The sequence below is a fragment of the Aegilops tauschii genome, chromosome 3 (genome assembly GCF_002575655.3).
Source record: "Aegilops tauschii subsp. strangulata cultivar AL8/78 chromosome 3, Aet v6.0, whole genome shotgun sequence".
NCBI lineage: Eukaryota > Viridiplantae > Streptophyta > Magnoliopsida > Poales > Poaceae > Aegilops > Aegilops tauschii.
In genome coordinates this window covers 126,839,604-126,862,939 of record NC_053037.3, presented here as the reverse complement: position 1 = coordinate 126,862,939, position 23,336 = coordinate 126,839,604, and the positions used below count along the sequence as shown (strand labels likewise).

At 43.6% G+C, this 23,336-nt stretch overlaps 1 protein-coding gene across 1 annotated transcript; it reads right to left on the bottom strand.

The window, feature by feature from the left end:
• Positions 1-10,043: 10,043 nt before the first annotated feature.
• On the bottom strand, positions 10,044-13,290 carry LOC109769328 (V-type proton ATPase subunit E). The gene is made up of 6 exons (XM_020328081.4): positions 12,999-13,290; positions 12,270-12,370; positions 11,919-12,075; positions 11,057-11,253; positions 10,848-10,947; positions 10,044-10,370 (listed from the first exon to the last, which is right to left on the bottom strand). The coding sequence occupies exons 1-6, from the start codon at positions 13,098-13,100 to the stop codon at positions 10,335-10,337; spliced, it is 693 nt and encodes a 230-aa protein (XP_020183670.1). The 5' UTR covers positions 13,101-13,290; the 3' UTR covers positions 10,044-10,334.
• Between the last annotated feature and the right edge of the window lie 10,046 nt (positions 13,291-23,336).

Here is a 23,336-nt window from a genome sequence, read left to right as displayed (position 1 = left end):
GATCTTCATAGAATATGTAGGAGCTAATATGAGCATCCAGGTTCCGCTATTGGTTATTGACCGGAGAGGTGTCTCGGTCATGTCTACATAGTTCTCGAACCCGTAGGGTCCGCACGCTTAACGTTCGATGACGATTTGTATTATGAGTTTATGTGATTTGATGACCGAAGGTTGTTCGGAGTCCCAGATGAGATCACGGACATGACGAGGAGTCTCGAAATGGTCGAGACATAAAGATTGATATATTGGACCATGATATTCGGACACCGGAATTGTTCCGGATAGTTTCGGGTAAAAACGGAGTGCCGGAGGGGTTACCGGAACTCCCCGGGGAAGCAATGGGCCATCATGGGCCATAGGGGAGAGAGAGGACATCCCACATAGGGGAGGCTCCCCCCCATGGGGAGTCCGAATAGGACTAGGGGAGGGGGCGCGGCCCCCCTTTCCCTCTCCCTCTCCCTTCCTTCCCCCTTCCACCAAGTGGAATCCTACTAGGACTTGGAGTCCTAGTAGGACTCCCTCTCCTTGGGCGTGCCCCTAGGGCCGGCCGGCCTCCCCCTCTCTCCTTTATATACGGGGGCAGGGGGGTGTAGGGGAACGCAGCAGAAAACAAAAATTTTCCGACCTACGCACCAGCCCAGGACCACTATGGAGACTGCATACATGGTTTGATCTTTTTCGTTACCGACTCGTAGCACAGCGGGAAGTAGAGTCGATGACGATCGGCGGTGCAGATCCCCGCAGCTAGGATTTACAACCTCCCAACCGCGAGGATGTATACCCTCATCTGCTCCTCAGACAGCCCTCCAGGAGGCGGTCGAACAGCCCCCCGGACGGTGTCGCGGACAGCCCTTCGGGAGGACCTTCGAAACTCGAACGGTCACTCGGACAGCCCTTCGGGAGGACCTTCGAAACTCGGACGGTCACGCGGACAGCCCTTCGGGAGGCACTCACGAACTAAGACCGAAACTACGATCTCTCTACAGAGTTGCACACATACGGTGTCATCTATCCGGCAGGGCTTCGCCGTCCAGAACTAGTTCCTGCCGGAACCCAGACAGCCTTACGGCCCTACGAAACTCTTTTCGTGGGAGGGAGAGAAGAAGCCAGATAATGCATGGCATGTGTATGAGATCAAGGGATGAGTGTGGAGGGCTGCCCCTCCACCTCTATTTATAGGAAATCCCAAGGGGGTAGGGTAGTTTCACAAAAAACCCAAAATGCACATGAATGAAGTCCTTCCACAAGGACCTAGGAGTGAAACCAAGGAACAAGAGGGTCCCCAAGGGGGGATACCCCATGTGGCCGGCCACACCCTCATGAGGGGCCCAAAAAATGGCTCCTATCCATCCATGTCATCCCCAAGATCTTTTGGAGCAAAGCCCCAAAAGGTGGCTTTCCATAAAGTAACCATAAAGCTGATTTTCACTATTCACGACGACATTTTTCAGCGTCTGATCGAACTGAAAATATTTATGTGGGCTAAGAACATTTCCAGTACCCACTAAAATGATTTTCAACGCGTTCCGAAACAATTCCGGTTTTAGTGATTTTCATCTGCGAAACGCATATGAAGTGGCTCCGGCAGCTCCAGAACATTTCCGGTTTTTATCTCAGAAAATTCCAAAAAGCTTCCAGAATGATTCTGGCATCCTCCAAGAATTATCAGGCATGTGCCGAAACCAATTTGACTTAATGGTGTATCCCGAAACAACTTTTCGGTATCATCGAAACTTATCCGATGACCTCTCTCTGCGGTACGATTCCGCTGTCCGAAACTTTTCGGTGTCCGAAACTTTTTCGGTGATTTTCTCTCAGACTCCCTGTCTAGTATTCAGCAGATAGATGACCCTTAAGTGTGTGACCCTATAGGTTCGGTGAAGTATAGACATGACCCGGAACCCCTTCCGATCAATGATCAACATCGGAGCCGTGGACACCCATATTGACCCCTATACCCACACGAATAAATATTCGAGTGAACCTCCAGTTGTCGTGTGCTATTCCTGTTGCTTCGCGATATGTTACAAATACCCGAGGTGAGACATGTTGGCATTCCCGTGGATCAACAACTTGTCCACTATGCTAGTTACCTCGTTACCGGTATTGTTCTCTTTTCTCGTTATCGTGTTCCGGCATCCCCGTGATCAAATCACAAAGTGTCTGGCCAGACGATGATGGATACCGTAACACCGAGAGGGCCCAGAGATATCTCTCCATCGTCGGAGGAGCAAATCCCAATCTTGAGCTATCAAGTTACTTGACACACTTTTCCATGAACCCGTAAGCCGCCGTAATAGCCACCCATTTACGGATGACGTTTAACAAACCCCAAAGTTCATGAAGCAAGCATGAAGAAACTCGATACTCTCATGGTCTAAGGAATCATGCAAACGTTAACCATCTCTGTGTTATGTACCAATAAACTTGTGACGAATGAATCTTATAGCATAACATCATGCCGGGTCGATTCAACACAAATGTTCTCTTAACATTATGCCCTCAAGGTTGCTGACATAGACATGCCCATGATCAGGAAAACATAACCATCATGCAACACTTGAGCTAGTCTTAGAGGCCAGACTAGGAATACATTTTACCGTTTATTATTCCACACGTGCATATGAGTCTTCCTCCGAGCCTCGTGGTTATTGCAGACTCGAGAACCATAGCAGTTATAGCATGGAACATAAACATAATTATGAACTCGGAGATAAATAATATCATTTATTATTGCCTCTAGGGCATATCTCCTACAGGGGGCACCCTAGAACACACAAGTTGATCTTTTAGCCGTGTGCGGTGCCCCCCTCCACAGTTACACACCTCGGTCATATCGTCGTAGTGCTTAGGCGAAGCTCTGCGCCGGTAACTTCATCATCACCGTCACCACGCCGTCATGCTGACGGAACTCTCCCTCGGCCTCAACTGGATCAAGAGTTCAAGGGACGTCACCGAGCTGAATGTGTGCTGATCGCGGAGGTGCCGTGCGTTCGGTACTTGGATCGGTTGGATCGCGAAGACGTTCGACTACATCAACCGCGTTACTAAACGCTTCCGCTTTCGGTCTACGAGGGTACGTGGACACACTCTCCCCGCTCGTTGCTATGCTTCTCCTCGATAGATCTTGCGTGATCGTAGATAAATTTTTTGAAATACTACATTCCCCTACAAATTCTTATAGATTCAATCCTACGCAACCAAAGGATCAACATACCAAAAATTTCTAAGGATTCTAATACTTCAAAATTCTTATAAAATTTCTTTGATTCAAAGAGTCCCTAAAGGATTCAATCCTATGAATCAAAATATATAGGGAAAAAATTCTAAGGTTTTCAATTATCCAAAAGAGAACATTCGAATCAAATTGTTAAAACTAATTAACCCCAGCGGTTAGTTAAGAGAATCCCCGCATTCCCGCACCATGCATGCGGTTGCCACTTTGGCAACTGCCCAACGGTTGCTCCTCTCCTCCCGATCGACGCCTTTTGCAACGGATGCTTCTTGGATGCATCCTATGGGATTGTATATATACGTGAACATGATCAATAAAGATGACACTTGAATCATTTTGCCTTGTCTCTCGTTCTACTCCAAACACGTTATCAGCACGCTCGTAACCGAGAGCACCAGGCCTCAAAACTTGCCGCACGGCCCCGCGCCTCGCGCCCTCGTCGCCGGCCGTGGCCACGCTCGCCCGCGCCGTGGCCGTTCCTGGCCGCGTCAGCGCCGCTCCCCGGCCTCCGCGTGCCGCCCGCGCCAGGCCGTGGCCGGCTCCGCCCGGCCACACCGCGCCTTGCGCCATCGCCATCTGACCGCATCGGCCGCCTCGCGCCTCGGCCGCGCTCACGCGCTCGTCCGCACCGCCGGACTTGCGCCCTCCGCGCCGCGCCCCAGACCACGGCCTCCGAGCTGCGACGCGCCCCCGCGCCCGGCCGCCCGGCTGCGCGCCCTCCTGCCCAAGGCCGCTGCCCGGCCGCGCCGCGCTCCCGCGCTCAGCCGCGGCCTCCTGGCTTCGTGCCCGTGGCGTTCGCAGAACACGCCGACGCCAACGCGGGCTGGAGCAAGCTCGCGGAGAGGCTTTACGGCCGCACCATGGCCGCCATCGACCGCCGCGTCGGGACTTGAGCACCGGCCGGCCGGACGACGTCGTCATAATGGGCGACAACGACGACGAAACCGCGACGCTGCCGTCTCCAACCCCTGCGGTTGTTGAAGCTGAAGCCAGCGATGTGGTTGTCGACGCGGACCCTGCCGGCCGTCGCGCCTGCCGTCCCCGACGCCCGCCACTCCTCCGCCTGCGCCACGCTCCGGCGCCCGCCGCCGTCTTATCGGCCTTCTCCTAACGACCTCGCCGTCGAGCAGCCGCTCCGGCACACTGGTACATGGAGCCCCTAGAGCGAGAGGATTTCTATGGTAGTCTCCGTGAGTGAGGGATCCAGCGCTGGAGATTTCATCTCTAGTGAGGACTTGTTTCCTTATCTCTTCGGTTGACCAGACCGTGGGCTGCCACACATGCCTTCACGTGGCATACGCGCATGTGGTTGGTAATTAAGCCATGGCCCACAAGCGGCTAAAACATGCCGTCTAGCACATTTCAACTTTTAGTTCATTTGTGCTTTAACAGTATTTTAAGCGATGGTTAGTTCCCGCTTTAAACTGTTAAAATCAGTACATCTAGTACTGTCTTTTGTTGAATATCAATGTATTCCAGATCCTAAATTGATGTTATATATCTTCACGTTTAATACGTGTCGAGATTAATTACATATATTTGCAATTGAGATTTCCGATCTCTTGCAAAGATAAATTAAGTACTTCTATAGTACTATTTCTCCGTTGAGTACAATGTATTCCGGAATATTTCTATGATGTATATATTTCCATGTTCACCACATGTCGAGATTAATACGTCTATTTGCAATTGAGTTTTTCAATTTTTGCAAATAAAGATGCAACATTCTAAGTGTTGTTTTTCAAATCGATGTGTTGGGATCACAAGGTAGTACTGCTTTGCAGATTATCACCACTACTGTTAAAGCCTATATTTTGTCATTTTGACATTATAATTGCTTTACAAAGTGTTCTCCCTCACATTTTTCTAAGTAATGACATAAGGCATTACGAGTGAGTATCTACTGATTTCATTAGATTATACTCCCTAGTGTTACGAGATCTACTCCATTTTGGATATTATCTTCAAGGTGTCATACTTAGCAATTTGAGATTCACATTAATGGTTTCAAGATAACTTCTTGAAATACCCATTAATTTTGCTAAGGTCAATACAACATCAACCATGATGGTCTTTAATTTACTGATCATAAATTAATTATCTTTGGTTTACCCATAGAGGTAAGATATGGCTATAGAATTTGAGGCATTCGCCCTCAATGGCCACCACTGCCCTATCTGGGCCATGGACATCATGATCGCTCTTGTGTCTCGTGGGATAATATGTGCAATCCTGGATTCACCTCTTGTCAGGATCACACCGCTAACAGAAAAATGGTGTCTTATATATCATAAGGCATTAGATTCAGATCTCAGCATCTGGTTATTCTGTGTCAGCAATTCCTGGGATACAATGAACCTCAAGGGCAAAGGTTTGAATCTTACATCAACCTTCCATCCGACATCACCAGCTGTGACGGGACCCTATGGGCACAGAGAATGTGATGGTTGAATATGCCTCAACCAACATGTTTGGAGGCTATGAATAGTCTTTCAATCTCCTGAGTGGTCAATATAATTAATGTCCATTTACGATGTTGTAACAACATAAGTATTGTTGTCATCATATATTGTATATCACAATATATTGTATCAGCACTTTGGTACAAATACATTTGTATGTATTCTATATATCTGACAGTGATTTTCATATTGAGAGTCTTCATGTCTATATATAGATTTCTATGGGAATCAATCCGATGAAAAATGATATGTGCCTTGTGGACATATGCACCACAAACTCTATACTCAGGGAAGTCCAATGTTTCCACTCTCATTGAGAGAAAGGAGATATTTTAAAATCGCTAGATGCGATGAGGTATTTGTTGGCTCAACTCGAGTCATATTTACTATCCCTGTGGGTACTCGAGTAACGTCGGGATGCTTTATTGCTTCCCAGGTTTAACTCGTACCCTAGTAAGCTATGGAGGTATCCGTCAAAATAGTTTCCATAGCGAAACTTATGATGACAACAAAGAGAAATAACTTCTCTTAACCACATGCAACAGATATGGCAAGCACATTCTCTGTGTATCATCTGGATTGTACTACACATACGACACAACCCGTAGCACATGTTGCATACGAGGTAGTTTTCAAGGGTGTCTTGTACATGAAAAACTTGGCATACTCGCCTTGGTCATCGAGACATTGGGTTGAAAATGAAACTATCAGCAATTCCAATAGTTTATGATTATTATGATGTTAAATTCTAACAACATATGGATGTTATGTGCACTACAAGTGACACAGGAAAGCTAATTTTAAGGCTCGCACACCTTAAAGTCTACGTTGAACCACTCAGACTCCTTGAATGCATCAAGTTGAGGTAAGTGGCTCTTCCCATCCATTGACTAGACTATTCAGGTATTTCATGGTTCTAAAAGACATATCTACATGATGGTCTTAAGTGTGTGCTTTATTCACACGAAACCATTGTCTCATTATCCTGACATCGATTTCAAGCAAATTGAATGGATAACATTGCAGAATTCTCATTGAGTGCCTTCTCTATGGCCCTTGGATTGAAGTTTAGCAATTTGTCCTAATGTCTAGACTCAAAATGGTTTGGTAGAATCCTATCCAAAGAGTTAAGCTCATTGCATTATCTTTACTTTGGAATTGCAACTTACCAACTTTACGTTGGAGTCATGCAGTTTTACACGCTCATGACAGAACTGCATAATATTATTCCCCTCTATCTTTGATATGTGGATATCTACCAAGTATTTCCTATCTGCGGTAATTCGGTTTCATACCGATATCACCACCCGGCATACATCATTGGCCCCTCAACATATAGTTGGGATCTATGTGAGGATTAACTGTATTTCCGTCAATACCTCAAGCCCCTCGCATGGGGAGTTATTTAAGGTCAGTATGCTAATTCAATGAGGAACATTTCCAGGCATTAGGGGGAGATTTCAAGTACCATAAAGAATGCCAGGAAATTAGTGGAATGTTCAACACATTTCTGCCTCAAGTCCACGTACTCAAAGATCTGAACCATGTGTTCAGAAGATTTGCAACACATTGCAAATAACTTGCCAGATTCATTTACTGACTATAAAGGTGTCATACAATCCTACAATCCCAAAAAATATGTCGAAAAGAGTGGAGATACCAACTAAAATCACTCAACTCCCCGTTCAAAGCAACAGGGGGAGAAGTATGACAATAGTACATCAGGATTTAGCTTCTCGCAAGCAAGGATATCAAGGCCTGTGAATCAGTAAATGCAAGTCAACTTCACGTTGACAGACACCTAATGGGTAGTATACACCCAGTGGACGGGAAACCTCCACCAACCCAGGTCATAGTGCACACAATGACCGGGACATCGGAATACCCGACTCAATCGCATTGGGAAATCGCGAGCAGTCACCATGGGTAACGATATTTCCATCAACTATATATTGATATATAGATTCTGGAGAATCATATAACCGGAAGTCTACAAATTGTCGACATACATTTCTCAACTAGATTGCAAAAACCTTTCAAATGATTCAGATCCAAAGACCATGGCCATGGCAAAGTGTGAACAATACTCGGACTGAACTCAAGGAAAGGGTATAATCTAGGTAGAAATGATCTTGCTCAATAATGGGAAGGTATTCATAAGCAATACCTACACCAGTTTTCTTCTGGAAACAGAATTGAGAACAACGAGGTGGTAAAACAAAGAGCAAGTATTGTAGCACAATGGTTCACGCAGATACCCAACTATTCTCCAGAGTGGAATCTCTTTCCGATAACTTATATCATTGGCAGTACAAAATCATCTATCTCTGCAGTTGATAGATGTAGTGATCGCATATCCATGTGGCTCACTAGATTCAGACATATATGATTGATTTCCAATGGAATCTCAATTCTGAATCGAAATACAAAATGCAACATACATTGTGTAAAAATCAGTAAGTCACCATATGACTTATTGTTGTCGGTACATTTGGTACAACCGACTTAGTGAGTTCCTTTACACAAGGATTACTCCTACAATGATGGTTATCCATGTTAGTCTGTCATACACAGTGATTACTCCTGCAATGACAATATATGTAATCATCTAAATGACGGAGTTTAAATGAAGGATTTGGGTAAAACCAAGATACCGCTCGTTACTACAACTTGAGCACCTTCATTCATACATTATGGTACACTATGTTGTCTATATCCAAAATATATTGGAGAAATTCATTGTGGACAAATCTTATCCATCCATAACTCTCATGGTAGTTCATTCTCTAGAGATAGAGAAAGGCCTATTTAGACAAAGCGATGATGGAAATAAGATATTGGGACTCAACGTTCCATAATGCCATTGGATTCACCAAACACAATTGGTTGGTACTTAAGAATATCTTTTGATATCTCCAAGGCATCAAACATCTTGTCCTGGTTTTTCAGTTTCACATAAATGTGAACACCGATATCATTGGATACATCGATCAGATCCCCACTATGTCAGATCGTAGACAAGCTTAGTGTTCCTACTAGGTGTAGTAGCCCTCTTATGAAGAGTCTTCGAAACAGACCTCATGGCTACATCCACCAACCATTATCTCAACGATAATGTTTCTTGTGTTGCCCAGATGCAAACAGATTACATATAAGCAATATCACTATATTGCATATCTTGCACGTCAAATCATGCGACTGATTTGTTCACCAGGTCTCTACCAACTTCTATGTTCCAGAAATGTGTTCATGGAATTGGTATATGACGACTTCGGAATATGCAAGAATCGGGGGGGGGGGGGGTATCTTCCTGAATTGTTCCTGTTCAAAGCATCATATTATACTCTTTTTTCCTTCATGAGTTTATTTTATAGGTTCTCATAAAGGTTTTTATGAGGTAATATCAACATGAGATCATATGTCATACTCTCTGTTTTCCCCACCGGGGTTTTTGGGAAAGTATATACGACATATTTATTGTCCTCTGAACTTTATGGGTCATCTCGTATTGAGTTAAAAGAGACAATAACCATTATATGTTGCATCATTTTCTCCTTATTTTTCCCACTGGGTTTGCAGGAGTTTGGCAACATATCAAATACTATACTCCTCACATTTTTTCCCGCAGGGTTTTTGAGGAGACTTAATCAAGATGATGATCAAACACACGGTTAAGCGGTGATTAGGGGGAGTGTTAAAACTAATTAACCCCAGCGGTTAGTTAAGGGAATCCCCGCATTCCCGCACCATGCATGCGGTTGCCACTTTGGCAACTGCCCAACGGTTGCTCCTCTCCACCCGATCGACGCCTTTTGCAACGGACGCTTCTCTTGGATGCATCCTATGGGATTGTATATATACGTGAACATGATCAATAAAGATGACACTTGAATCATTTTGCCTTGTCTCTCGTTCTACTCGAAACACAAATAACCTATAATGGGGAAACAGAGGTTCCATATTTTAGGTGTTCTGTCTACTGTTCCCCTGATTATTGAACCCAAAAGGCTTTATCCTATTCATAATTTCAAATGGTTGCTACATCTTAGCCATGATTAGGGATACAAAGTGGTGATCCTTAGGATACCTCCGAACTCTCTCTAGTTCAATGAAATAAACTAAGTTTTTTTTAAAGAAATTTTAAAAATTATATCACTTTTAGAAATGTACTACTCCCTCCGTCCCAAAATAAGTGACTCAACTTTGTACTAGCGTTAGACGGAGGGAGTACTTCGTTTGACTGAATGAAAGAGGGCACGCAAGGGTACACCCCTGGCAACCATGACATCCCCTACTGGTGCTATCTGTGCGATGTGTTAGTCAACACTTCTTCTAGATCAGATATATGAAAATCGAAGAGACCAATTTCATCAAGGTAACAAATTACGTGTACACATAAATGGCTTCACTACACAAATCGACGCCTTATTAAGAGAAATCGCCCAATGCTGTAGTTCATCTTATTATGCTTGCGTGGCATAATTAAGTCTCGAGTTATCAGTGACAAAGGGTTCTTCCCCCTGACCAAAAGAGTGAGCCTGTGTAAATTACTGGTGAACCACAAAAATGATTTCTCGAAGATCATCATCAAGAGGTGCCGAGCAGCAACTGTGCAGCATTCTGTTTACAAGAATTGTTCATGCAGCTACCTGCCCAATAAGGCTTTGACGGATCTGAAAAATGTACATGTGCCACACAAACGTTAACAGATCGTTGATAGCAAGGAGAGAAGACATATCGCTAATTACGCAGTCATATAATATGCTCAGCATAATTTAAAGGCAGACGACCATGATCAAGTGAGGAACATGACAATGGACCCAACAAGAGGCTTCCTTTCTTTCTGTCTTTCTTTCTTTCAGAAAACAGCATATAGTAAAGGATCAAAGGTGTACTTGTGTTGGATAACTGCAGGGCTGGAACATGGAAACTGCAAGTTGCATATGTACACCAACAAGATGGCTTTACTATCCCCGAAAAAAAAAGGCTTTATGACCAACCACAGGCACACTAAATACACTAAAATGCTAAACTTATCTGCATTATTTCCCATTGTGTACATTAGAGTGTAAATGTCAACCATGCAGGGGACATTCAACAGGATCACTTAAGAAATGACAAGGCCAAACAAAAAGGAACACAGTACATACCTCTGGCAGCTTCTTTCTGAAAACCACTTCTAGTCTAGCATCCAACGTGTTCTCAAAGACGATTTTTCCGTCTTGAGAAGCCATTACAACTCCACCAGAGCTAAAATAAAAGGTACAAGAGTAAGCTTTAGATATTCAGATCTACACTTTATTATTCAATGAGCATGAGGACTTGTGGCTTATTACCCACAGAAGATTGCAAGTATTACCAGGACAGGTCATGTTCCTTGTAATGACTGGGAGCAGGCGGCAGATAGACATGGCGGTCTACCATGATTTCAGGCGGATATACATTTTCCTTTTCTGCATACTCATTCCTCGCAGATTCCAAGACCGATTCAACAAGCTCAAGATCCTCCTTCCTGCAGCGGAGAATGACCGCCGACTCTTTCAGACGCAGCAAGCTCTGGTCAGGTGACTTTATGCGTTAGATAATACTCAGGCACCAATAACATTCAATTTTCAAATTATGAAAGAATCATGGAAATAGAGGCTATTAAAAAAAAGGCAGGTCTAAGTCACTCTACTTAGGGATAGATAAGTCTAATGATTCAATTTCAACAGCAACTACTTTGCATGCAACTATTGCCTACTTATGTTCTAAAGTTCGTAAAATCAAAGAACATATATAAATTTTGAAAACTAGCACATACAAAAAGTTGAAAACACAGTAGAGTATTACGATTAGAAATCCATTCTAACAAGTAGAAATGTTACTCTTCAGGGAGACGGAGAACACTTTTTTTTTTTGAAAAAAAAAGTTTCACATCAAGTGCTGCGATTTTGGCTGACTAAATTCGAGAACAATCGACTCAAATTCACTACCACCCCAGGGTGACCAGGGAATGGCTTTGAAAATGGTAGATGCGGCACTAAGGGAACCGGTTAGTTACTGAAATTCCGTGTGTCTCATCTTGAGGGCAGCCATTTGTACATGCCTAGCAAGGGATGCATTCACAACCCATATGGAGATGTGTGTTGGTTCATATGAGCTATTACTTGCAATAGCTGCAACAAATTCATGCTTCATATTCAGGTTACAGAAAAGGATGCAAATTCCACTCTGCTGACCTGAACAATAAGTATCCTGAGAAGTTTCTTGTAAGATTGATGGTCTCGGCTTTGGTACAGTAGCTCTTTCCGTGCTGAATCCATCACGGACTTTACTAAATCATCTTGAGCTTGAAGAACTTCAATTCGGGAAGCATTGAGCTGCATTGAGTATTCGCTGCATAAGGTAACACACAATAAACTTCAGAGAGTATTCTTCTGTTCTGTTTTCTTTATACCCACATGAGCAGGCCATGTGCCAAAAAGGTGAAAATTTATATAATGTCAATGACTTATGAGGAGCAAGTATTTGCCAGTGTGCAATTTGTAAAATAAACAGCAGAGTCACCAGTCGGGAATGAGAACTTTTACATTTTCTTCTTGATATCAACTTGTTTCTCTTTCTTTTCATAGTCCTGCCTGATCTTCTTCTTTTCAGCTTCCACCAGTTGTAGTTTCTCGATTTGGAATTCCTGAGAAATTATCATTCGTCAGTTCAAAGTTTCAAAAAGGCACCACACAAATCATGACAACATTAATATATGCTAATTATCCAAAAGAACGGATAACTCAATGAAGGAAACAGAGTAATTCACGGGAACATGTATCCGAAGTTCTAGCTTTTCACTCTTCTGAATTTGCATTGTATCTTAGCACACCCTTTTGTAATAGAGCTTGCTATCAAACGCAAGACAAACGGATCTCTAAATTAGCAGTAGCACTCCAACATAAGTAGACTATAATTTAGCTAATTTGGGCGCGAGAGAATCAGCAGAAAACGCAATGCCCAAGATTACGATTACAAACATTACTAGTAGCATAAATGTCCAACGGTCCAGCAGTACGCGATGGAGAATCCATAGAGAACACGATCGAAACGGCAACTCCAGCAAGCACTCCGGTAAGCCATGGACCACCAATACAGACTCCTACGATGACGCCACTGCCCGATCCACGCCCCACTCCACTCCAGTGCGCGACCCCAGCAGCAATGCAACAGATCCAACCCTCCGCGACGCGGATCTCGCCGATCGCAGCCGAGATCCGAAACTATCCAGTCATCTAGAAAAGATGCGCAATATAAGGGGAAACCAGCGTTACCTCGGCGGCGGCGGCCTCGATCTCGAATGCCTTCTCGACGGCTTCCAAGCGGATGAAGTCCGTCATCTGCTTGAGCTGCTGCGCCACATTCCCTTCGTCCATCTTCGCGTTTGGAGAGAGAAGTATACTGGTCCCTTGTTCGCCGGTGATCGCCGGGGTCGGTGACAGTGAGGCGACGGGTTTTGAGTTGTCGATGCGGGTGGCGTCGTGGAGAGGTGATTCGTTTTCCTTTGACGTGGAGGTGATTCGTTTTCAGTTGGGCCGCTACTCTGCGCCGGTCGACCGGCTGAGTCGGTCCGCCGTCCACTTGCATCCATTGGATTCGTCCATCCTGAAACGTTGGATCTATGTCCTTTCAGACGTTGGGTCACGCAAAACAGAAACCGTTGAATCCCATGCAAAACGAGTCCGCTTTGCCCGGCCGGTAATGCTAGACGCACGGACGGGTCGATTACAGGTTTTACGGGATAGCTGACGTGGGCGATAGGGATTGGAGAAGAGGGAGCATGGCCCCACCCCCACTGAAAATAGGGGGGAGGGGAGATTCGTTTAGAAGAAAATCACGTAAAAGCCCATAATAGGCCTGTGAGTCTAGGATTATTGTTGCCCGCCCGCATGAAACGGGCAGTGGTTGGCATGCGCCGTAGCTTTTCTCGTGACGCCCAGCTTCCGCGAATGCCCCGTCCACCGTCATAGCTCACCATGGCTGTTCTGCATCGCGGTTGCAACTCGCTGTTGTCGCCTCACAAGCACTCCCCGCGCGTGCACGAAACGAGTTGCCAGCGCCATGCGCCGATGGTTTGCTCGTCGACTCGTGTTACCCCAGCTCCCATGAATATCCCGTCCACTGTTGCAGCTCGGTGCCGCCACCATGCATCACCGTCGGAACTCGACGTCGTTGCCTCACGCAACAAAAATTCTGGCTGGTCCTAGCAAAAATAAACGCCGGTTGCAGTAAAAAAATGGCTTGCCATTACCGGGTCGTAGCAAAAATTCTCGCCGGTCGTTGGCCGTAAGAAAAATTCATGCTGGTCCCAGTGAAAATGAACACCGGTTGCAGCAAAAAAATGACTTGCCATCACCGGGTTGTAGCAAAAATTCTCACCGGTCACTAGTCGTAACAAAAAATCTTGCTGGTCCCAGCAAAAATGAATGCCAGTTGCAGCAAAAAAATGGCTTGCCATCACCGGGTCGTAGAAAAAATTCTCACCGGTCGCCGATCGTAACAAAAATTCTCGCTGGTCCCAACAAAAATGAACGCCAGTTGCACCAAAAAAATGGCTTGCAATCACCGGGTCGTAGCAAAATTCTTGCCGATCGCTGGTCGCAACAAATTTTTTGTTAGGTCCGAGCAAAGTTGATCTTCGGTTGCAGCAAAAAAAGGCTAGCCGTTGTCGGGCGCAACAAAAATACTCGCCGGTCCAGCAAAAATGATTGTCGGTTCCAGCAAAAAAATGACTTGCCATCGCCAGGGCATACTAAAAAAATCACTTGTCCAAGCAAAACAACACGTCGTTCGTAGAAAAAAAAAGTTCGTCGTCGCTGGTAGCTGCAGAAGGTCACACCGGTCCTAGCAAATTTACTTGTCGGTTGTAGCAAAAAATGCCTCGTCCTCGCCAATCGCAGCAAAAAATAACGCCGGTCCCTAAAAAACAACTCGCCGGTTGTAGCTCGATATCAACCGGTTGGGGTTCGACGGGCTGTCCATGACAATTGCAACAAAAGAAAAGAAAAGAGGAAACGAATGGACACGGGTAGAGATAGACAGAAGTGTAGGGAAAAAGCAGTCTGACAGCTAAAGAAAAAACTGGTCGGGACCCCACAAGCATGTGCGCGTGGCTGCAACAGGAGCCAATGGATCAGCGCGGATCGTACGTTGCGCACGCGACCGGCGCGACGCACGGCCGGTCGTCCGGCTGGGAACGTTTCCCTTTCAGTTGATTATACGGAAGAAGACGTGGCCGCTGGGGGGTTCCGAAGAGGAGAGGTTTTGCACGCACGCAGGTGTTCGTGTTTGTGTGGACATTAGAGCACCTACACCCGCACTTAGCAAATCCGCTCCCTCAAACATCCGTGGACGTGTCCGGTCACGTCCGCATGATAGTGACTGATCACGCCTTAAATATTTCATTTTATAACTGGATATCTAAATTAGAAATCTTAAATTTATATTATTACATGCAACGTAAGTCGATCTTTAAGCGGAGCTTGTCTGGTGGCCAGCTACGCTCCCCATAGTGTTTGTCCAGCGCCGGCAAGGTAGAGTATGTCATGGGACACGAGCCCGCTCACGGGACTCAAGGCGCCGTTGTCTCCCATGCCATACTCTTCCTCGTCTGAGCCCGGAACCCGGACGGTGCCGGTGGATGTCAGACCGATGATGGATCTGTCCTGGGACGAGCCGGCGACATCCACCATGACGCGGTTGCAACCCCTGGACTGGTGCACCATATGGGGAGCTGGAGAATGCGACTCCGCATCCGCAACGTCCACCGTCGTGAGGGTTGTCGCCGCCTCCCGCACCCGCTGCCTTGCACGGCGGGCACGCCGAGTCATGTTTGCATCAGACGACGCCCACGGTGCGTCCATGGCCTCGGTGTGCCAACGGAGGGGTTGCGCGTTCGTCACCGCGTTCGGATGTCAGACGAATGATACGTCCATTTCGCATCATGTTTTCTTACTGTTATTTATGATGTTTTTATGCATAATAATGCTTTTTGGAGTAATTCTAATGCCTTTTCTCTCATAATTTACAAGGCACACACAAAGAGGGAGAATTCCGGCACCTGGAAATCTGGACCTGGAAAAGCTACGTCAGGCTACCTATTCTGCACAACTCCAAACAAGCTGAAACTTCACGAAGAATTTTTATGGAATATATGATGAATATTGGAGCAAACAACTACCAGAGGGGGCCCACCAAGTGGGCACAACCCACCTGGGCGCGCCAGGGAGCCCAGGCGCGCCCTGGTGGGTTGTGCTCACTCAGGCCCACCTCCGGTGCCCATCTTCTGGTATATATGTCATTTTGACCTAGAAAAAATAAGGAGAGGACTTTCGGGACGGAGCGCCGCCGTCTCGAGGCGGAACTTGGGCAGGAGCACTGCTGCCCTCCGGCGGAGCGATTCCGCCGGGGGAACTTTCCCTCCCGGAGGGGGAAATCATCGTCATCATCATCACCAACAACTCTCCCATCTTGGGGAGGGTTATCTGCATCAACATCTTCAACAGTACCATCTCATCTCAAACCCTAGTTCATCTCTTGTGTTCAATCTTGTTACCGGAACTATAGATTGGTGCTTGTAGGTGACTAGTACTGTTGATTACATCTTGTAGTTGATTACTATATGGTTTATTTGATGGAAGATTATATGTTCAGATCCATTATGCTATTGAATACCCCTCTGATCTTGAGCATGATTATCATTTGTGAGTAGTTACTTTTGTTCTTGAGGTCACGGAAGAAATCATGTTGCAAGTAATCATGTGAACTTGATATGTGTTCGATATTTTGATAGTATGTATGTTGTGATTCCCTTAGTGGTGTCATGTGAACGTCGACTACATGACACTTCACCATTTTTGGGCCTAAGAGAATGCATTGTGGAGTAGTAATTATATGATGGGTTGCGAGAGTGATAGAAGCTTAAACCCCTGTTTATGCGCTATTCCGTAAGGGACCGATTGGATCCAAAAGTTTAATGCTATGATTAGAATTTATTCTTAATACTTTTATCGTAGTTGCAGATGCTTGTGGGAGGGTTAATCATAAGTAGGAGGCTTGTTCAAGTAAGAACAACACCTAAGCACCGGTCCACCCACATATCAGATTATCAAAGTAGCGAACACAAATCGAACCAACATGGTGAAAGTGACTAGATGAAATTCCCGTGTACCCTCAAGAGCGCTTTGCTTATCATAAGAGACCGTTTTGGCATGTCCTTTGCCTCAAAAGGATTGGGCTACCTTGCTGAAATTTTGTTACTACTACCGTTACTTGCTCGTTACAAATTATCTTGCTATCAAACTACTTTGCTACTTACAATTTCAGCACTTGCAGACATTACCTTGCTGAAAACCACTTGTCATTTCCTTCAGCTCCTCGTTGGGTTCGACACTCTTACTTATCGAAAAGAGCTACAATTTATCCCCTATACTTGTGGGTCATCAAGGCTATTTTCTGGCGCCGTTGCCGGGGAGTGAAGCGCCTTTGGTAAGTGAAATTTGGTAAGGAAACATTTATATAGTGTGCTGAAATTTATTATCACTTGTTACTATGGAGAACAATCCTTTGAGGGGTTTGTTCGGGGTATCTTCACCTCGACCAGAACCACAATTAGCTACCCCTCCACCTACTGCACCTACTGAAAATATTGAATATGAAATTCCTTCGGGTATGATAGAACAACTGCTAGCTAATCCTTATGCAGGAGACGGAACCGAACATCCTGATATGCACTTGATATATGTGGAACAAATTTGTGGATTGTTTAAGCTTGCAGGTTTACCCGGAGATGAAGTTATGAAAAATGTTTTCCCTTTATCTTTGAAGGGAAAAGCATTGGCATGGTATAGGCTATGCGATGATATTGGATCATGGAATTGGAATCGATTGAAATTGGAGTTCATCAAAAAAATTATCCTATGCATCTAATTCATCGTGATCGGAATTACATATATAATTTTTGGCCTCGTGAAGGAGAAAGTACAGCTCTAGCTTGGGGGAGGCTTAAGTCAATGTTATATTCATGCCCCAATCATGAGCTCTCAAGAGAAATTATTATCCAGAATTTTTATGCTCGGCTTTCTCATAATGATTGATCCATGCTTGATACTTCTTGTGTTGGTTCTTTCATGAAGAAGACTATTGAATTCTGGTGGATCTTTTGGAAAGAATTAAACGCAACTCTGAAGATTGGGAACTCGATGAAGGTAAAGAGTCAGGTATTAAGCTTAAGTATGATTGTGTTAAATCCTTTATGAATACCGATGCTTTTCAAAAGTTTAGTACTAAATATGGATTTGACTCTGAGATAGTAGCCTCCTTTTGTGAATCATTTGCTACACATGTTGATCTCCCTAAAGGGAAGTGGTTTAAATATCACACACCTATTAAAGAAGAAATTAAAGAACCGGTACTAGCTAAGGAAGAAACTATACTTTATAATGTTGATCCAATTGTTCTTTTTGATTATATTGAAAACCACCTTTCCCTGTTAGGATAAAGGAACATGCTAAAGTTTCAACTGTGGTTAACAAAAGTTATATTAGAACACCTAAACCAAATGAACAAATTAAAATAGAACCTAGTATTGCTATGATTAGGGATCTCTTGGAAGAAAATGTAGACGGGCATGTTATTTACTTATGTGAAGAAGCTGCTAGAATTGCCAAACCTGATAAAAAGGATAAATATAGACCTGTTGTTGGCATGACCGTTGTCTCAGTTAAAATAGGGGATCACTTTTATCATGGTTTATGTGACATAGGTGCTAGCGTGAGTGCTATTCCCTACTCCTTATACCAAGAAATTATGAATGACATAGCACCCGCTGAGATAGAAGACATAGATGTTACTATTAAACTTGCTAATAGAGATACTATATCACCAATTGGGATTTTGAGGGATGTTGAAGTCTTGTGTGGGAAAATAAAATACCCTACTGATTTCCTTGTTCTTGGGTCCCCACAAGATGATTTTGTCCCATTATCATTGTTAGACCTTTCTTGAACACCGTTAACGCTAAAATAGATTGTGAGAAACAAACTGTCGATGTTAGTTTTGGTGATGAGTCTCATGAATTTAATTTCTCCAAGTTTAGTAGAAAGCTTCATGAAAAAGAATTGCCTAGTAAGAATGAAATAATTGGTCTTGCTTCTATTGCTGTGCCTCCTACTAATCCTCTAGAACAATATTTGCTAGACCATGAAAATGATTTACATATGCATGAAAGAAATGAAATAGATGATATTTTCTTTGAACAACGTCCTCTGCTTAAACACAATTTGCCTATTGAAACTCTAGGAGGTCCTCCTCCACCTAAAGGTGATCTTGTGTTTGAATTAAAACAATTGCCAGACACTTTGAAATATGCTTATCTTGATGAAAAGAAGATATATCATGTTATTATTAGTGCTAACCTTTCAGAACATGAAGAAGAAAGATTATTAAAAGTTCTAAGGAAGCACCGAGCTGCTATTGGGTATACTCTTGATGATTTAAAGGGCATTATTTCCACTCTATGTCAGCACAATATTAATATGGAACCAGATGCTAAACCCGTTGTTGATCACCAACGTCGGTTAAATCCGAAGATGAAAGAGGTGGTAAGAACGGAAATATTAAAACTTCTGGAAGCAGGTATAATCTACCCTATAGCTGATAGTAGATGGGTAAGTCTTGCTCATTGTGTTCCTAAGAAAGGAGGTATTACTATTGTTCCTAATGATACGAATGAACTTATTCCACAAAGAATTGTTACAGGCTATAGAATGGTAATTGATTTTATAAAATTAAATAAAGCAACTAGAGAAGATCATTACCCTCTGCCTTTTATTGATCAAATGCTAGAAAGATTATCTAAGCACACACACTTTTGTTTCCATGATGGATACTCTGGTTTTTCACAAATACCTATTTCTCAACCTGATCAAGAAAAGACCACTTTTACTTGTCCCTTTGGAACGTATGCTTATAGACGTATGCCTTTTGGTTTATGTAATGCACCTGCTACCTTTCAAATATGTATGACTGCTATATTCTCTGACTTTTGTGAAAAGATTGTTAAAGTTTTCATGGATGACTTCTCTGTTTATGCGAAGTCTTTTGATGATTGTTTAAGCAATCTTGATCGAGTTTTGCAGAGATGTGAACAAACAAATCTTTTCTTGAATTGAGAGAAGTGCTACTTTATGGTTAATGAAGGTATTGTCTTGCGTCATCAAATTTCTGAAAAGGGTATTGTGGACAAAGCTAAGGTTGATGTAATTGGGAAAATGCCATGTCCTAAGGATATCAAAGGTATTCGTAGTTTCCTAGGTCATGCTAGTTTCTATAGGATATTTACCAAAGACTTCTCTAAAATTTCTAGGCCTCTCACAAACCTTTTGCAAAAGGATGTCCCTTTTGTTTTTTATGATGATTGTTTTGAAGCCTTTGAAACACTCAAGAAAGCCTTAATTTTTGCACCTATTGTTCAACCACCCGATTGGAACTTGCCTTTTGAAATTTTGTGTGATGCTAGTGATTATGTTGTTGGTGCTGTTCTAGGACAAAGAGTTGATAAGAAATTGAATGTTATTTATTATGCTAGTAAAACTCTAGACAGTGCTCAAAAGAATTATGCTACTACTGAAAAAGAATTCCTAGCAGTGGTATTTGCTTGTGATAAATTTAGATCTTACATTGTTGATTCAAAAGTAATTGTCCACACTGACCATGCTGCTATTAAATATCTTATGGAAAAGAAAGATGCTAAACCTAGACTTATTCGATGGGTTCTCTTGCTACAAGAATTTGATTTGCATATCACTGATAGAAAGGAGCTGAGAACCCCGTAGCTGATAACTTGTCTAGGCTTGAAAATGTGCTTGATGACCCACTACCTATTGATGATAGTTTTCCTGATGAGCAGTTAGCTGCAATAAATGTTGCTAATAATACTCCTTGGTATGCTGAATATGCTAATTATATTGTTGCTAAATATTTACCACCTAGCTTTACATACCAACAAAAGAAAAAAAATTCTTCTATGATTTAAGACACTACTTTTGGGATGACCCACATCTTTATAAAGGAGTAGATGGTAATATTAGACGTTGTGTACCTGAGCATGAACAGGGACAAATCCTTCGGAAATGTCACTCCGAAGCATATGGAGGGCATCATGTTGGAGATAGAACTGCTCACAAGGTATTTCAATCTGGATTTTACTGGCCTACTCTCTTCAAGGGTGCCTGTCGTGGAATTGTCACGGCAGATGTCCTAGTGCGAGGAATTAGTCGTGAGGCCAACGCATCTATGTGGTAGCTTGAGAGGGGTTGATCAGGATGAGAGAAGCGAGGCGGATCAACACACAAGACAAGGATTTAGACAGCTTCGGGCCCCGGGAAACATCATCCGGTAATAGCCCTACATGCTGTTTGTGGCTAGGTCTCATTATGCTCATGAGGGAGTCGCCGCATAAGCCAGCTCCCCTTTAGTTGTGTCTAGCCTTAGCGATTATTTTCTGTCCCTCTTGGGGTGCCCTGCCCCTCCTTATATATGTTGAAGGGGCGGGTTACATGTAGAGTCCAACTCGGAATAAGACTTAAACTATTCTGACTTCTCTTCACGGGCTTCTCTCCATGGGCTTCTCACCATGGGCCTCTTAACCCTAGGCGACTCCGTCTGCCGGGTTACCATCTGGCTTACCATCTGACTTACCATTATCTGTTGGCTTATCATCTAGCTTACCATCTGGCTTACCAGTATTTGTCGGTTTACCATCTGCTTACCATCTGGCTTACCATTATCTATCGGCTTACCATCTGGCTTACGATCTGGCTTACAATCTGGCTCATAATCTGTCCGCCGGCTTACAATCTGGCTTACCAATATCTGCCGGCTTACCATTGAAATATCAAATCCCAACCGGGTCATACTTCCGGCCGGGTCATACCGTGGGGTATATCCCCGACAGTGCCCGTAAGTTTGTCTTATCTTGTGATGAATGTCAAAGAATAGGTAATATCGATAAGCGTCAAGAAATTCCTATGAATTATTCACTTGTTATTGAACCATTTGATGTTTGGGGATTTGATTACATGGGACCTTTTCCTTCCTCTAATGGGTATACACATATTTTGGTTGCTGTTGATTATGTTACTAAATGGGTAGAAGCTATTCCAACCAATATTGCTGATCACAAAACCTCTATTAAAATGCTTAAGGAAGTTATTTTCCCAAGGTTTGGAGTTCCTAGATATTTAATGACTGATGGTGGTTCACACTTTATTCATGGTGCTTTCCGTAAAATGCTTGCCAAGTATGATGTTAACCATAGAATTGCATCACCTTATCATCCTCAGTCTAGTAGTCAAGTTGAGCTTAGCAATAGAGAAATAAAATTAATTTTGCAAAAGGCTGTCAATAGGTCTAGGAAGAATTGGTCTAAGAAATTAGATGATGCACTTTGGGCTTATAGAACAACATATAAAAATCCTATGGGTATGTCTCCCTATAAAATGGTTTATGGAAAAGCTTGTCATTTGCCTCTTGAATTAGAACATAAAGCATATTGGGCAATCAAAGAACTCAACTATGATTTGAAACTTGCCGGTGAAAAGAGGTTATTTGATATTAGCTCATTAGATGAATGGAGAACCCAAGCTTATGAAAATGCCAAGTTGTTTAAAGAAAAAGTTAAAAGATGGCATGATAAAAGAATCCAAAAGCGTGAGTTTAAAGTTGGAGAATATGTTCTTTTGTACAACTCTCGTTTCAGGTTCTTTGTAGGAAAACTCCTCTCAAAATGGGAAGGACCCTATGTTATTGAGGAGGTTTATCGGTCTGGAGCTATCAAAATAAATAATGCCGATGGTACTAACCCGAAGGTTGTTAATGGGCAACGAATAAAGCATTATATCTCAGGTACGCCCATTAATGTTGAAAGCAATATTATCCAAACTTTGACACCGGAAGAACACATAGAAGAGTCCTTCTGGAACACTCCAGAATCGTGCAAATAAGGAGGTACGTGATATGGTAAGTAAACAGACTCCAAGAAATCCGCAAAAATATTTTTTGTCAGTTTTGGAATATTTAGAAAATTAGGAAAATAAGAAACTTCCAGGAAGCGTACCCTGGTGGGCACAAGACACCAGGGCGCGCCTGGCTTGCCAGGCGCACCCAGGTGGGTTGTGCCCACCTGGGGCACCTTTCGCACTCCGTTTTTCTTCCGTATGCTTGTCCCCCAAGATAAAAAATCTTTATATACCCCCTAAACCCGTTGACCACCGTATCATGGAGAAATTCTCTGTTCTCTTTTCTTGTTGTTTTCCTGTCAGATCTGAAATCATGTCATCCCAAGACTCCGAGGGTGAAAGCTATGCTGCTGATTTCATCTCTAACCCCAAGTCCTATGGGGATGTAGAGCACTATGGCTGGACCACGGAGGAAGAGGAAGACTATTATCCTAGGGAAAGGGAGGAGATGAGCTCAGATGAGGACTAACCTCCATTACCTCAACCTGGGGACATGCATGTGGAATTCAAGAAGTCAAGCCTCCCAAAGAAACCAAAGAGGCCTAAGATTTAGTTCATACCTTACTGTCTTTTGCAGGAGAATAAGCAAGATCG